The sequence below is a fragment of the Leptosomus discolor genome, chromosome 7 (genome assembly GCF_034619465.1).
Source record: "Leptosomus discolor isolate bLepDis1 chromosome 7, bLepDis1.hap2, whole genome shotgun sequence".
Lineage (NCBI taxonomy): Eukaryota > Metazoa > Chordata > Aves > Leptosomiformes > Leptosomidae > Leptosomus > Leptosomus discolor.
In genome coordinates this window covers 29694378-29709305 of record NC_141397.1, presented here as the reverse complement: position 1 = coordinate 29709305, position 14928 = coordinate 29694378, and the positions used below count along the sequence as shown (strand labels likewise).

At 48.8% G+C, this 14928-nt stretch overlaps 1 protein-coding gene across 1 annotated transcript in view; it reads right to left on the bottom strand.

The window, feature by feature from the left end:
* CDK13 (cyclin dependent kinase 13) overlaps positions 1-4631 on the bottom strand; it is a 46363-nt gene extending 41732 nt beyond the window's left edge. The window contains exon 1 of the mRNA XM_086468406.1: positions 3415-4631. Within this exon, the coding sequence (XP_086324532.1) occupies positions 3415-4631 (1217 nt within the window). The remainder of the gene's footprint in view (positions 1-3414) is intronic.
* Positions 4632-14928: the final 10297 nt, after the last annotated feature.

Sequence of the window (14928 nt, the reverse complement as noted above, 5' to 3'; positions counted from 1 at the left end):
TACTAGCAGAATATGTACTTTGCCATTTTCCCTATGCTTGTCTTGGCTTTGCACATAAATAAATCTATAAATAATGTATTTTGCAGAGCCTTGCACCTACATACTAACTACTAGCGAAGGGGATGGCTCTATAGTACCAGTAAGAAAAGAAATCTCGTGGTTTTGCTACACGCAGCACCCAAGCACGCTACGCTGGTACTATGTACTACACTAGTAGTGCCCCACCCACTTACTTTTATCCAGGCAGATGGGTAGGTGTATCCACATTCGGAAAAATGGGATTACTCATCTACACAGCTAACTGAATTAGATGTGTGATCACATAGCATATGACCTGACTGAAGTTATGAAAAATAGTTCCTCTCTTCCTACAATTTCATCTTAAACTAGTTTCCAAAGACAGCCTGTATCTGCTTATTTTGTCAGCCATGGGGGTTTCTGGCTTGGGGAGGGGGTTTCCCCTTTTTTTCTTATGAATTTTTTAAAAAACCCAGTCAGCTTATCAGTAGAGAAATAAATACCTCCTACTTTTGTTATTATGGAACAAATTCCATTTTGAAAATGCGCATGTGCTACTTTAGAACAGCTGTGTCACTATCCACAAGAAAATAGTGACACAAATCCACCAACAGCAATGAAGTACCTCCTGTCTTTGCTTCTCTTCAGACCCCACCTCCAGGCAACACGACCAAAAGACAGTTGATAGAGCCACACTGCAATTCAAAACTCTCAACTCACAGCAACTGCGCTGTTGTTGCTGCTTGAGAAAACCAGAGATTTGTATGAGCCATGCCGACTTCACTTGTTTCTCTTCAGCTGTTTACTAAGTTTCTCCCTAAGCAGCTCAGACTTAGATGAAAAAATCAGCACTCTAGACACACGAGCTTTCCAAGCATGCTAGAACCACTTCATTCTCATTTTCCACATACCAAAATAACTGCATAATTTATGTAACATTAAGAAGACGCATATATGAGACACGGAATGAAAAGAGCAAAAAGACTTGCAGCCTAGAATGTTCAGTCACATACAAAGTTCTTACTGTCCTGACACCATTACAGCTGGATACAAGCCCAGAATTAAGTCTCTAAATCATCCAGATGAAGAAGACAGGTGCTGTAAGAAGCTGTTGCCTTCACGAAACTGTAACATTCTATCAAGACTGAGACCACTATAGCATTATCTAAACAGCACAGCAATAATTTTCAGCGTTTCAGGCGCAGTACCACAGAGTCAAGCAAAAAAAAAGCAATTACGGCACAGTTCTGAATGGCTAAAACAACTGTATAAATCCCTTCCATCTTTATTTCACCACCACCACCACAGCACACATAATAGCTATATGAAAGCAAAGAAACACCAGCTTGCATTTCTCCACATCAGGCAAACATTATGAATAACTGAGCTTATCTTCACACTTTTGGGTTTCTTTCGTTTTCTGTGAAAATGACCCTTTTACAGTGAATGCCATATTAGGACAGACCAATCTTGCTTTCTACATAGAGCAACCTCTTCTTTTCACTCCCATTCCAACCCCCCTCCAGCAAACCTGACAGTCTGCATTCGTTAACAAAGTAATTTATCTGCACACAGTTGAAGATGGGATGCAAATTACAGTTTAACTGGAGGAAGGCAGGCAGGCAGGCGTGAAGTCACAAAACTGTCCTAGGAACAGATCTGTAGCTCAAGGAAGATTTACACAGTTACCACAGAGACAATACAAAAATGAGGTGTTTTAAATGCTCATGCTTCAGACCACAGGCCCACTACCAACAGAAAAAAAAAAGAAACACAACATTGCTACAAAACATTGTTCTATAACTGTCACCTGTACATCATCTCCGGTACCTTCAACTACAGCCCTGTCAGTCAGTGAGTGCATGAGCCAGGACCCCAAAATAACCAGACCGTCAATCTACAACAGCTATGCACGAGTGCAAACCTAGCGCACGTAACTTTGCTCGTCATTATTAGCTTTCTTATTCCAGGTTATAGACACCTACAGAAAAGAATCTGATTCCTAGAGAGTTAAAAGTCAAACTGTGCACATAATATTCCTTCTATCCTATTATTCAAATCATCCTGAAAGAGTATCCTTAACCACTTGTAACAGGCTCTCACGGAACAACAATGATGACGTGCTGTTTTTCAGAGCACTCACAGTGTCTTCTTGAAACACTCTATTGTTTACAAAAGTATTCCACACAACCATACCTTAAAACAACCACTACTTCTTTCCAAAGGCACCTTCGGCATCCTCACTGGATACATGGTGGGACACCTCGAACGGTAACGGATGCAAAGTGCTCACCAGAAACACCAGAGAATCGTTCTCTGACAACCCACCAGGTAACGCCTTACAAACAAAATTCTTGCCAGTGGAATGGCAAATCACATGACACACTCAAAATTGAAGCCCAGACGTGAATTTAAGGAAGCCTGTAAACAATGACCCCACAGAGTTGCCAATATGTTAAATAAAAATCTTCAGTTATAAATAAATACTAAGCAAACAGTTTAAACTCCCAGTGGTTTTGCTGCAAGTTAAAATATTCTGAAGAGCTTTAATTCCACAACATGGTTTGTATCTGACTCAAGATACAGCCCGCATTTCCTCTCCATATGAAATTCAAAGTCACAGCAACGCTGACCTTTACATTCTGAGTTCCCACAAACAGGAAGAAAATGATTTGCAAGCATACATCAAATATATACACGTACATAACTGTACTGGGAAAAGAGCTTACATCCGAAAGTTTCCACAGGTTGTGTAAAGCACGAAAGACAATTTAACAAAAGTTGACATTGACTCCTTTTCCTAGCAAAACAGAAAGCCTATGTCTTTCTATAGACCTCTAAAAGGAACAAGAAACACTTGTAACACAAATTGCCTGTCAGCTTGTTTGTTCTTTAGATTAGCAGGAATTAAACAGAACACAAACATATTTAACACATATCTTTTTATCCAGGGGACAGGATACATAAAAATGTACCTGAGAATCTCTGTTACTTCATAAGCAAATACTGGAAAATCAAAATTGGTCCTTCAGAACCCCTGCCCTCTGAGAAGCATCTTCACTCAATCATTACAATCTGAAAATGCTCTCATGCCCTTTAATATTTAAAAAGCCTTTTTCCAGTTCGGTGGGCTCCCACAGAAACTAGCTGGAGAAGTGTCACGGGCACCCGCGTCCCCCTTCTCCCCGAGAGAGAACAGCAAGATCTTGGTCCGTGTCCCACACCCCTTTCCCCCCCCCCCCAGCTTTCTGGCAGCGAGAGGGCTAGAGGGAGGGCTATTGTTGCTAGATGAAAGCCTCTCCAGCCTGGCCTCCAGCTCAGCCCCGGACATGACTCCCCTCCTCCACCGACCCAGCACCCCCCGCCCTCGTCCCTCCTCTCCGGGCCCGGACTCACCGGATAACGGGGCTGTAGGGACTCCGCGACCGACGCCAACTGCTGTAGGGGCTGGGCGACACGTCTCCGCCGCGCTCGTAGGAACTGTGCCGGCTGTAGCTGGGGGAGCGGCGGCGGCTGTAGGGGCTGAGGGGCGAGCGACCGCCCACCGGGCTGAGCGACTTGCGGCCGCGCTGGCTCTGCGAGGAGCGGTGCAGCGGGGGGCTGTCATCCCGGCCGGGGCTGGGGGACGAGCGCTGACGTCGGTAGGCCTTGGGCTCGGGCTTGTCGTCTCGGTAGGCCTTCGGCGGGTCCTTGTAAGCCGACGGCGGCTCCTTGGCCGCTTTAGTCCGGCTCCGGTGCGCTTTGCTCTCCCGCTCTTTCCTGCCGCTACCGGGCGAGGCGAGGGAGCCCTTCCTGCGGCCGTCGCTGCTGCTGCTGCTCTTAAGTCCCTCCCGGTCCTGGCCCCCGGTGTGATTGTGGCGGCTGCGGGACTTGGAGGAGGACGAGGAGGCCTCGGGTCCCCCGCGGCCCGCCGACGCCCCCTCCTGCTGCGCCTTCTCCTCCCCGCGCCGGCGGTGCTCCCGGTGCCGCTCCTTGGAGCGTCCGCTGCTGCTGCGGTGATCCCGGCGGGACCGGCCGCTCCGCTCCGCCTCGCCCCTCTGCCGCTGGGTCCCGCCGCCACCGCCTGAGGAGGAGGCCGGGCTCCCCCCGCCGCTGCCCGCGCCGCCGCCGCCGGCCGCGCCGCCGCCCACCAGCCCTTCGGACTGGGAGCTCACGTCGTCGTACTCCTCCACCAGCGTGCTCAGCCCCCCGCTACCGCGCCGCTTCTCCGCCTCCTGGGTCCCGCCGCCGCCGCCGCCGCCGCCCCCGCGGCCCCGCCGTCGCTTGTGCCTGGAGCCCGAGCGCCGCTTGCCCCGCGGCCGCTTCCGCTCCCCCCCGTCCCCGCAGCAGGAGGAGGCGCCGGTGGCCGCCAGGAAGAGCAGGGACTGCGGCGGCAGCGGCGGTTGCAGGAGCGGGGGCTGCAGGAGGGGCGGCTGCAGGAGCGGGAAGAGCAGCGGGTGAGGGGCCGGCGGCGGGGGGGGAGGCTGCGGCTGGGCCGCGAAGCGCTTCCGTCTCCGGTGATGCAGCCGCTTCTTGTCAGCCGCCGCCTCCACCGCCGAGCTGCTGCCGCCGCCGCTCCCCCAGCCCCGGCTTCCCCCGCTCCCGCCGGCCGCCGCGTCCGAGGTGCTCGGCATCGAGCTCACTCACGGCCGAGGGCGAGGACGCGGCCTACGGAATCCGCCGCCGCCGCCGCCCTCAGGCCGTTACCGGCGCCATGGAGACCCGGCGCCGCGCAGACACACGGGGACACGCACCGGCCGGCACCGGGGCCTCGCTCGCTCCCCCGCCGGCCGCCGGGGCCCGGCCCGCCTCGCAGCCCGCCCGGCCGCGCCGCCTCACATGGGGCCGCGCCACCACATAAGGGGTCGCGCCGCCCGCGTTCGGGCCGAGGTCGGGGCCGCCGCCGGGGCTGGGGGCGAGCGCTGGCCGGCGCGGCGGCGGCGGAGCGGTGGGAGCCTCCCGCGGGCCCGGTGCGGCCTCCCACAACGCGGAAGTGTCTCCTGACGGCGGCCTCCTCACTCCATCCCGGGCCGCGGCCGCCTCGTCCGGCGCCGGGCGGCGCTGCGCCGGGGTGCGGACGCCAGGCGCGGGCCGCGGGGCCGCCGCCTCCTCCCTCACCCGCTCCCCGGCCGGGCGGCGGGGTCAGGCCGTGCCGGGCCGCCTCCGGGCGGGGTGTCCGCGGCGGCGCGCGGCCCTGCGCTGGCCCCGAGCCCGCTTACCCTGCCCGGCGGGTCCCAGCTGCCCGGTCCCGAGTCGCCGGCGGCCGGGAGCGCTCGCGCGGCCTCCGCCGTGCGCGCGGGTGACACACGCATACACACGCACCGGGGACACGGCCCGGCGGCGCGCGGCGCATGCGCGGGGCCGGCGGCGGAGGGGGGAGGCCGCGCCCCGCCAATCGCGCGCGGGGCTGCCGCCCTCACCCGCATGCCCGGAGCCGGGAGAACCGCCCGGCTCTCGCGAGACCGCGCCCCTCCCCCCCTTACCGCCGGCTCTCGCGAGATCGCGCCTCTCGCGGGAGCTTCCCCGCGCTCGCCCAGAGGGGGCGCTTCCGTCAGTGGGGGTCAAAGGGTGCTTCCGGCAGCGGGATGGTGCTGGGAGGAGCGGTGTCTTCGTGGTGGGTTGCCCGCTTGCCTCAGCCGGTGCTGCTCCCTTTCGGTCCGCTCCGGCGCTCCCTGGATGCTGGGGCTGGAGCGGCGGAGGCCGCGCTAGGCCGCGGGCGGATGGGGTGGTGAGCGGAGGGGCGCGGGGCGAGTATTTCTCCGCCAAGGGCCGGCGGATCGTAGGGCGCTCCTTGCCGCGGTACGCGGCGGAGGGGCGGCCTAGGGCCTCGGCACCCCCGCATCTCTTCTGTAGAGGTAGCGCGGGGCGCGGGCACCGCCGCTGGTGGGTGGTGCGGCTGAGCTCTCATTAAAATTTCTAATGCTCAAGCCACGTCTGCCTTACTTACGTTGCATTTAAGTTGAGTATATATTTATAAATATATATAAAAAAGTAATACTCTGTTGTGGCCCTACACCTGCCCGTGTTCGGATCATACGCATGAGCAGTGCAGCAGGAATGACGTTCTGCCTTGCCATACAGAGTGTACCTGTGTTTTCCTAGCAGCTTTTGGTTAAAAGTGCTGTAGTGGGATACAAATCACTTGTAGAAACTGTAAGAAAGGGGCAGAAACCGCACAATCTCAAGCTTTTCACTGTCCCCCAGTTGGTGGTGTTGCTGTCCTAAGAGCTTTCCACGACTGAAATTGGCATCGAAAGCATGACAGCTACAGAGCTCTAAGAACCGGCACTCTGGAAAACCTGTGGGGAAAATGCTGTGGTGAGCAGAATGTCAGGATTGCCAGGGGGATTCATTCATCGCATGAGGAAATGAGAACAACCGTGGTTTTAAACGTTTTTACAGAAGAAGAGTTTCTATGCTGAAAGGTGTAACACAGGTCACCTGAAAAGAGAAAATCCAGCAGAGAGCTATAGAAATTTCCTTTAAAGGGGATTGTATTAGAAGAGAAAGTATTTCAGCTACAGATGCATAGAAAGGCTTCTGCCACACCCAGCAGCCTCTCTGCTGGCTAGCTAAAGCATTAATTCCTGTCCAATTGGTAATTTTCATATGAAGGATGTAATTTAATAACAAAGTTTTAATTCCATCTGGTGGCGGGTCTGTTTTCCCCTGCTTGAGTTCAACAGGAGCAAATGCCCATCTCGTGCCTGCCCTGCCTTACATGGTAGCACACGGTGATAACAGGAAGGGTTCGTCCCTCTGAGGCCTCGGGTGAAATGTGGGGCCGGAGCAGAGCTGCAGCAGGCAGAAATGCACGATGTTTCAAGAGCTGCAGGTCAAGAAGCAATGGATAAGGACATTTCAAAGAGCAAGCCAAAGTATTTCCCTGCTGGCTTACGCGAGCAAGTGGCACCACTAAAATGCCACTTATAAATTCCACTCTCAAGTGAAACTGAGTGAAAATTTAGTATTTCTAGTATTCTAAGAAAGTAAGTCAACTTGGGCAATGCATTTGTAATTGTCAGGCGAGCCAGTTCAGGCATAGGCTATTGGCTCACCAGAACTTGCAGCATGCTAGGTGAAATGAGGGAACAATTACACGTCATTTTCAGGCCCCTGTCTCAAATGTTTGGAGGCTGAATAGGAAGCGACAAAACCCACAAGCTCACAGGTGGACAAAGTTTTATTTTCCGTAGGTAAAGGCAGCGGGTGAAATGCAAGGCTCAGCGGTGCGTGCAAGAAGATGTAAACAGCTTGCAAAGGAAGGTTTCCTTCCTGCCGACAAACTGCTTTGTCGTTGCTACTGTTCATGAGCAGCAGAGTTGCTACAAACACACGAAAAAGTGGACGTTTGCTGGAGTACGTTGTTTCCTCAGCGATTCAGAGCAGCAATAAGAAGAGACCTAAAAATACTTGTGAGGTACCAACCTTGCTGAAGTTGCCTTAAGTCCAAATTTTTCGTAACGCTTGTTCTCTGTTTGAAAGTCTGCTTTGGTGGGAGCTGCCCTAGCCACACAAAGGGGTTTCTTGGCCACAGACAGAGGACTGGGATCAACTCTGCGAGATCCCCTCTGCTAGAGCTCTCCTGACAGCTCTCCTCTCTTTTACCAGAGGGGAAAGAAAAAAAAGTGCCTTTATTCAGCCTAAGAAACTCTTTCAGGGGATGGCAGGAATACAGGGGAAAAGATCACTGCGGTTCCTTTTTACAAACATCCGTCCGAGGGTATGAGCAGGGTGGGCGAACACTAAATCCTGTGCCAGCTGCTGACAAAGCACGTGATGAACCACCCTGATTTATCCCCACAGAAACCAGCGCACCGCTGTCGCGCAGCCCTGCCGTAAGTAAGCGACTTTACGTGGTGGTGCGTGGTATCCCCAAAGCCTTTCAGACAAAATATATCCTCGCTTTGATTGCTGTTCGCAGCAGGAGGCATAGGGCAGAGTTAGGATTACCATCTCCTTATCCTTTATTCCACTTTAAAAGTTGATACGGTGCAGAGAATCCCACATGAGCAGGTCTCCTCTCTGTGTTGCTTTGTTCCACAGAGCAACACTAGTAATTTCTTCACAAAATTAAGAATTTGCGTAATTGCAAATCAGATAAAACCAAACAGTATCCTTCACACAGAACAATAAAGAGTTTTTTTGCTTTAGCAAGATCATGGGAGTTGCACATTTTGTTCATTTACAGCATTCATATGAAGTGACCTGGTCGTTCTAGGGGTGGTGGTGCCCTTCGCCCTTCCCGGTTTACCCGCTGTACTGACTACTGTTAGTCTCCAGCCACCAAAGCAAACCCAGTGAACATACCATGGTCATCTTTTAAACTGTTTTCAGAAGTGAGTACTGAACCAAAGGCTGATGTCGGTACGGTGAAAGCTTGTTTCTAGATGGGTGATGTTCTCCAGTCTGACAATGGAACCAGGAATGGGATAAAATTGGTTTCAGCATCCAGTCAATACTGGCTGAAACACTTGGGGTGTTCCACAGCAATAACGCGATCTCTTCCTGGAACAGCCCACAGACTAGGAGAGATGCTGGAGAGTTAACTCAATCCCTAGGATTGATCCTAAGGAACAGCCTTAACATGAATCTTACTTTGTTTCCTCTTAACCCTGTGAAGCAGAGCAGTAGCCTGGCCTCACCCAGCCTCAGGGCAGGGCTATATGACACTTTGCCCAACTTATGGTGGTTCTTCAACTGCTCGGCATCAGCTGTGAGAGCGGAGAATGGCCGTGCAAGGCATTAAGGGTTCAGTCAGACCTATTATGTCTCCTATAATAAGGAAAGCATGCTAAATTTTCGTAATTTATTACTCAGGAGAGTTTTGCAAGGTACATGATTGTTCGCCGGTTATGTTGACTTGCTGTAGTCAAAATAGTCACTGGAGAAAAAAAAAAAAGATGCACAATGCAATGAAGGAGTGATAGCTGGGCCAACTTGAAAGGGGGCTCCAGAAGCTGGTGTAGAAAAGGCTACAGCCAGGTGATTTTTCCTGGTTTTATTTTATGTAGGTCCCGATTATTAACTCAGGGGTGTAAGAACGCTTACTGAACTAGCACCTGGGAGGAAATCACTCCTATTAAAAGGCGTGCTTAACTCCGGATGGTAAAGCAATTACATTGCTTCCTGAAAAATAAACTTTTATTTTTTTGCTGCCTTACACTGCTGAAACTAATTTCAATTTAGCGTATTTCAGGTTTCCTTCCAAAATTCTTGACTTCTGATTTCAGACTCTAATGAAGTCTCAAGCTCTTTCTTCCCTTTTTCTGCGCTCTCTACCTTTTGTTTTTTCATGATGTTGCTGAATTTCATGACTGGAGCTGCCACTCTGCTGCCTATACTTCAGCTCAGCTTTGTGAGCTGGTTCTGTTTCATTAGATATATCTGCCGTGACATCTTGAACGTCATCCTAAGTGCTTTAAAAGCAGAATTTGTCTATCCTTGGGGATTTAATAGTCTTCTGGCCACCTTGCTGTCTTAATTGTTGCTATCTGGCTTACATATGTACTAGTTATATTGCTATGTAAAATAGGACTTAAACAAACCCAACCCCCCCCCCCCACCACCACCTCTTTCCCACTGTTGTATTTCAGCTCCTTGAATCCCTCCAATGGTGTCCTCCCTTCTTCTAAACCCAAGCAAAAGTGTTCTTCCTGTCCAGGTCCTGCACATCATCCACTTCCAGCAAGCCTCCTTTTACAAGGGTGTTATTTTACTCCACCCTTCATCTCTCTGTTCCAGCTCACATTTCTTACAAATGCTGTCATCAAAGCATTCATTTCATATTTCTCTAGTTATGCACACACACAGAGGCACTTTCCTTCGGGTTTTCTATTAAGATGCATGCCGCGTGGAGAACAACCACATTAGGTTTTTTTTCTTTAATGATGTGAAGGAGGGAGCCCGGTATGCCGGCCCTCCTGCCATTTTAGGAAGGAAGATCGCTATCCAAGAAGGATTACTGTGGCCTAGACGATGATGCATTTAGACTTTGTCAAACTGTGTTTGTTTATGAATATGCTGCGCATCACGTAAATGCTGCACAACTTAGGGGTCACTAGCAGCATACCTCGTGTCTTCCCCACTGCATCAAGTGCTGTACTTCCCAGACTTCGTCTGTGGCTATTGTGGACCAGCTCATCTTTCCTTAGTGGCCTGGAGGCTGTTCTCAGCTTTGCTGACATCCTTTGCTGCTCATTGTGTATGCAACTATTCAGCGACAGTGAAGAGGCTCTCCCATGTGTGTTGCAGCACACACAGAAGCACGCTCAGTGAAACGAGTACACCATCAGGCTTTTGGCACATTAAAAAACCCAAAACCAAACCCCAGAAAGCCAACAACCCTGCATCACAGAGGCAGCTGTAGAGACCATGGTTAATTACACAGGACAGATCTGGACAGTTCAACACAGGCTGCAATTACCAATTTACTCCCAAGCAGTCACTAGCATTTCTGGAGCAAGAATATATTATTTGAAAGAGTTGTGTGATTAGCAGTAGAGTGCTGGTGTTTTCACATGTGGGAAGAGCCTCATGACTTGTCAGAGAAGCTTCCTAACTAGAAGCTAAGCTGCTAATGACAGTGAGTGTACTCTGCCTGGAAATTTGCTACACCGGGTTGTAGAAGGATTTGCCAACAGCAGTCGTGTCAGTGTTGCCAGTGCTCAGCCATCAGGTGATGGCACCATACGATTTGTGAGTGAAAACCGATAGAAATCCATAGGTTCCTGACATGAAAAAGCAGACCTAACACATATTCCTTTCAGAGAAGGAAATCCTTCAGAAGCATTGTAGACATTGATGGCGTAGTGCCAATTGCTGGCTTCCCAAAGAGCCGGGAAATTTAAGATGCATTACAGCATCTGAAGGGTTAGTGGGGAAGAGCAAAGAGGAGGGAAAGGAGCACCAGATAAGGTTAGAAGATAAGTTTCGGCAGTGGCACCTGCGGTGGTGTGGGAGCCAGTGCTCTGCAGAGTTCAGGTCTTGGTTATTCCACAACAAGCTGAAGCCTTATGCCGTAGGAATGGTGTTGGCAGGCATCTCTTTATCTTGCAAGTATTACCATATGATCAGTGCACGAAAACAGTGGTAAACACTGGACAAAAACACAGTTGGAAAGGTGCAGCCAAAATACCATCAACTCCAAAAGTATTTGGATGCCAGCTCTAGAAAATGAGCCCTTAGAAAAGGACTTCCCTAGCAGCCATCCCATGGAGGGGTAACACTTAAGTAACTTTAAATTTTTTTTTGAAATTTCAACTCATGTTCTGTTTTTTGCTCAAATACTTTCTTGGATGTGCAAAAGTGCATTAAGGTTCCCAAGAGCCTGCTCTGAGCAACTGTCCATCTTCTTTAATGTAGTACAACTGATACAAATAGAGGCTGAGCTGGTCATGCACTGAGGAAGAGGCTGTTCTTCATGCTTCGTGAGCAATGTTACTGCTTCTTTTTCTGTTAAGGTTTTCGTTGTACTTTCTTCCTTCCTTTTTTGAAGTTTCTGTGTCCTGTCTTTACCACCATGATGTGTAACGCCCTTAGCAACATCCTTCTGGTGCAGAACAAACTGTCAATCCCTCAAGATAAAGAAAGACAGGAAGGATTTTCGGTAGTCTGATGAAAAATCAGAATTCCTCAGGGCTTGTTTGTTGACCTGGTGGGGATTTTTCCTTAGGGTTGGTTGGGGTGGGTTTTTTTTGGTTGGTTGGTTGGGTTTTTTGGGGTGGTGGGGGTGGGTAAAGATTTTTCATTTTCTCTTGAGCAGTAACATTTATCTAGCGTTCTTAAAAGTTTTGTTTCCAGTCATCCAGTATCAACCTGATTTTTCTCTTACAAAAAGAGTATCATTCCACCAAGCACAGAAAAAGCCAGAAATTAAAATTTCTATGGTGCTTCAAATACTTGGCCTGAATTTAATGATCTCATTATCCTTGGGGGCTTGGGTTTATTGGTTAAGTATGGAAGTCTTAGAAGACATTTTATTTTTACTCTCTGAGGTTCTGTATGCATCCACATGTTTCCTAATCATTTTACAAAAATAATCAGAGGTCTACATAGACTGTCTTTAGTTTGGGGTTTGTTTTTTTTTTTACTACCTCTGCTATTTCTTGACTGCACTTGCATCTTGCCCTAAGATTGTCTAGTGATGGAAGAGCAGTAATTCATGTTTCCCTAGGCACTGTGGAAAAGCTGGCTAGATTAAGTATGTCAGTGTTTGTTCTTTCCAACCAGAAGGATGTTTCTATGACCTGAGGACTCAGCTGTTGGAAACAACAGAGAAGGATAAAGACCTGCGTATTGGTTGATCAGGACACAAGTGTATCTACCCATGAAATGGCAAAAGCAACCCATACACTAGAGAAGAGTTGAGAGAGATTAAAGCTGTCTTTAAGTCATGGTTAGATCACTGAGTCTGCATCTGTTCTGCTCATTCTTATTTACAGAAAGATGAATTCACAACAGGAGCAGAAAAGTCTATGAAGATCGTCAGTGATACCAAGACTTTAATTTCAGGGGAGACTAGCAGAACATGGTTAGTCTAGCAGAACAAAGACAAGGAGGAAATCACACTGATCTGTAAATTTAGCTTGAGGGTAGGAAAGGAGATAAATGCCCAGAAAGAACTGTTTGCACTAAGAGACAGAGTTAGTTCAGGGAGCTATAAACAAACTGCCAATAAACGCAGCCTGGAAATGTATGGGTTTTATTCATGAAAAGAGTGGGGGATTGGAGTCATCTGCTAGTAGAAGAAACCAACAAGAGATGGAGTTTGACCAATTTACAAAAGGGATTGTATTGTTTATGAAAGTAGTTGCCTGTGATAGCAGGAGCCTGAACTTAGTGAAAAATAAGAACTTTTTCCATCATATGCCTTCATAGCTAATTAATTACAGTTAGGGCTTTGGCTTTTATAATAGTATACTGTATGAAGCTCTCCATACTGGAATGGTGTTCAGATCTGCTTGAGCAAAAAACTGAGGTAGGAGCCTGAAGCAGGCTACTTGAGAGAGAAAAAATTCACTGCTCTAGAATTGTCATCATTAGCCAATGTGACACACCTTCATCCTTTCGCATCTAGAAGAAAAATGCTCCTAGTCAGCAAATTTTCCCTTTTTGAATATCAGGAGAAAAAGCAGCAAGATCTCTCAAGGAGAGATCCATTTTCCTATGGAATATGCGTGTGTCTCTTAACTTCTCTTCTACTCCTTTAAACGGTCCTTTAAAAAAAAAAAAATTCTCTTCCATGCCTTTAGTCTTCCATTTCCTTTCTTTGGGCTTCATTGCTAACTAGCATCAGAGGAGAGCTTTCTGGCTTTTCAGCTCATGAAACATCCCTTCTGAATCAGACTCATTGCCTGCTGATGGGAGACACTTGCGCAGTCACCACTCACCCTTTGGGGAAGCAATCTCTTAATTCTTCCCAAAGCTGTCCTGCTAGAACCGAAGTGGTTGATACTGATAATCCATTGCTGAAGCAGTCTTAGCAATGTATGAAAGGGCATGTGCTGCCCTCCACAAACTCGGAGCAAATTCTTAACTTCCTGGTTCACAAATATCTAGAACAATCACCTGGTTTCTTAACTCAGGATGTATTTCCTCTCTTGACTGAGCGCTGCTCAGATGTACCAAGGCCTTGACTCCCTCAAGGGTGCTGGAACCAGCTGAGGGAGCAGCAAACAGCACACAGCTTCATGTGAAGGCCTGCTTTGGATGTGGCACCTAATGTCTGCTCCCTGAAAGAAGGGCAGTGGCTGGTTTGAAGCCACAATAGCTCCCTGTAGAAATGCTTTGGCAAACCGTTTTGCAGAAGTTTCCCTAGAGGTCAGCATAGCAAAGAACATGAAAACAGAGGCTGAAGTGAGTACTTCTGCTGCAAGAAATCTGTCATCCTCCAAGTGCCCTCATAGGCATCCATCTGGTGTGGAGGCAGACAAAGACTAAGCAGTTGATGAGGGGCACGGATGGCCTACAGAAGAAGATGATGACTGGAAGGAGTGAGACAAAGGCTGAGAGGGCTGCCATCACTTTCAAGAAAGGTATCAAGGATTAGTTGAGGAGCATGTCCTGCTTCAGACTGAGGACTTGATCTTTGAGCCTCATAGTGTCAAAGGTGTGGGGTTTTGCCATCCTGTGGAAACCCAGCTGGATGAGCACAGAAGGCTTTCAAAAACTGCACTTCACACTTGCTTTTTGTGAATTTGTGCAGATGGTCAAAGAAATGAATAACAAAGACAACTGGCAGAAACAACTGACCGTGTGATTTCTTCTTTCTGCTTCTTTCCTGATTTTGCTTTAAAAATAATAATGACCAGCTATGATTAGCATTTTTGAGTGCGATAGGGACAATCTGGTTTTATGAAAGTTTTGAATACCTGTGGGGTTTTTTAATCTCCTTTTCTACACCAAACAGTCAAGATCTTAACATCAAAATGAAATATAAGGTAATCGAAAAACATCCCAACATTTTCTTCTGCACTCCATAGTCATAAGAGTGCTCATGTGACTGGTGGACTACAAATTATAAAGCAAACCTTATAGCAAGGAGCTTGCTCTAAGCCATGGTTTCTTCTGCCTTCTGATACCGTAGCAAACAGAAACGTTTAATGGACCAACTGCATTGTCTTGTTTAGACTTGTGTATCACCCTAGTGACGACCACAGCCAATCCTGAAATAGGATGCAATATGCCCTGATCTCTTTTTGATGCAACAAAGGGAACCAGTATCAGAAGAGCAACTCTGCAGTGGGCATTGTGGGCCACCACCTTCTGTGTAGGACAAGTGGGCTCGCTCCTTAACACCCACACTCTACGCACCTTATCTATGGATGCAGATATATATAATTTACAAAGGTGTTTGGAAGTTGATGAAAAATGCCTGTGTTGCTTTGTAGATTTAAATAACACTGCAAAACCAGAAGCAGTGGCACACCC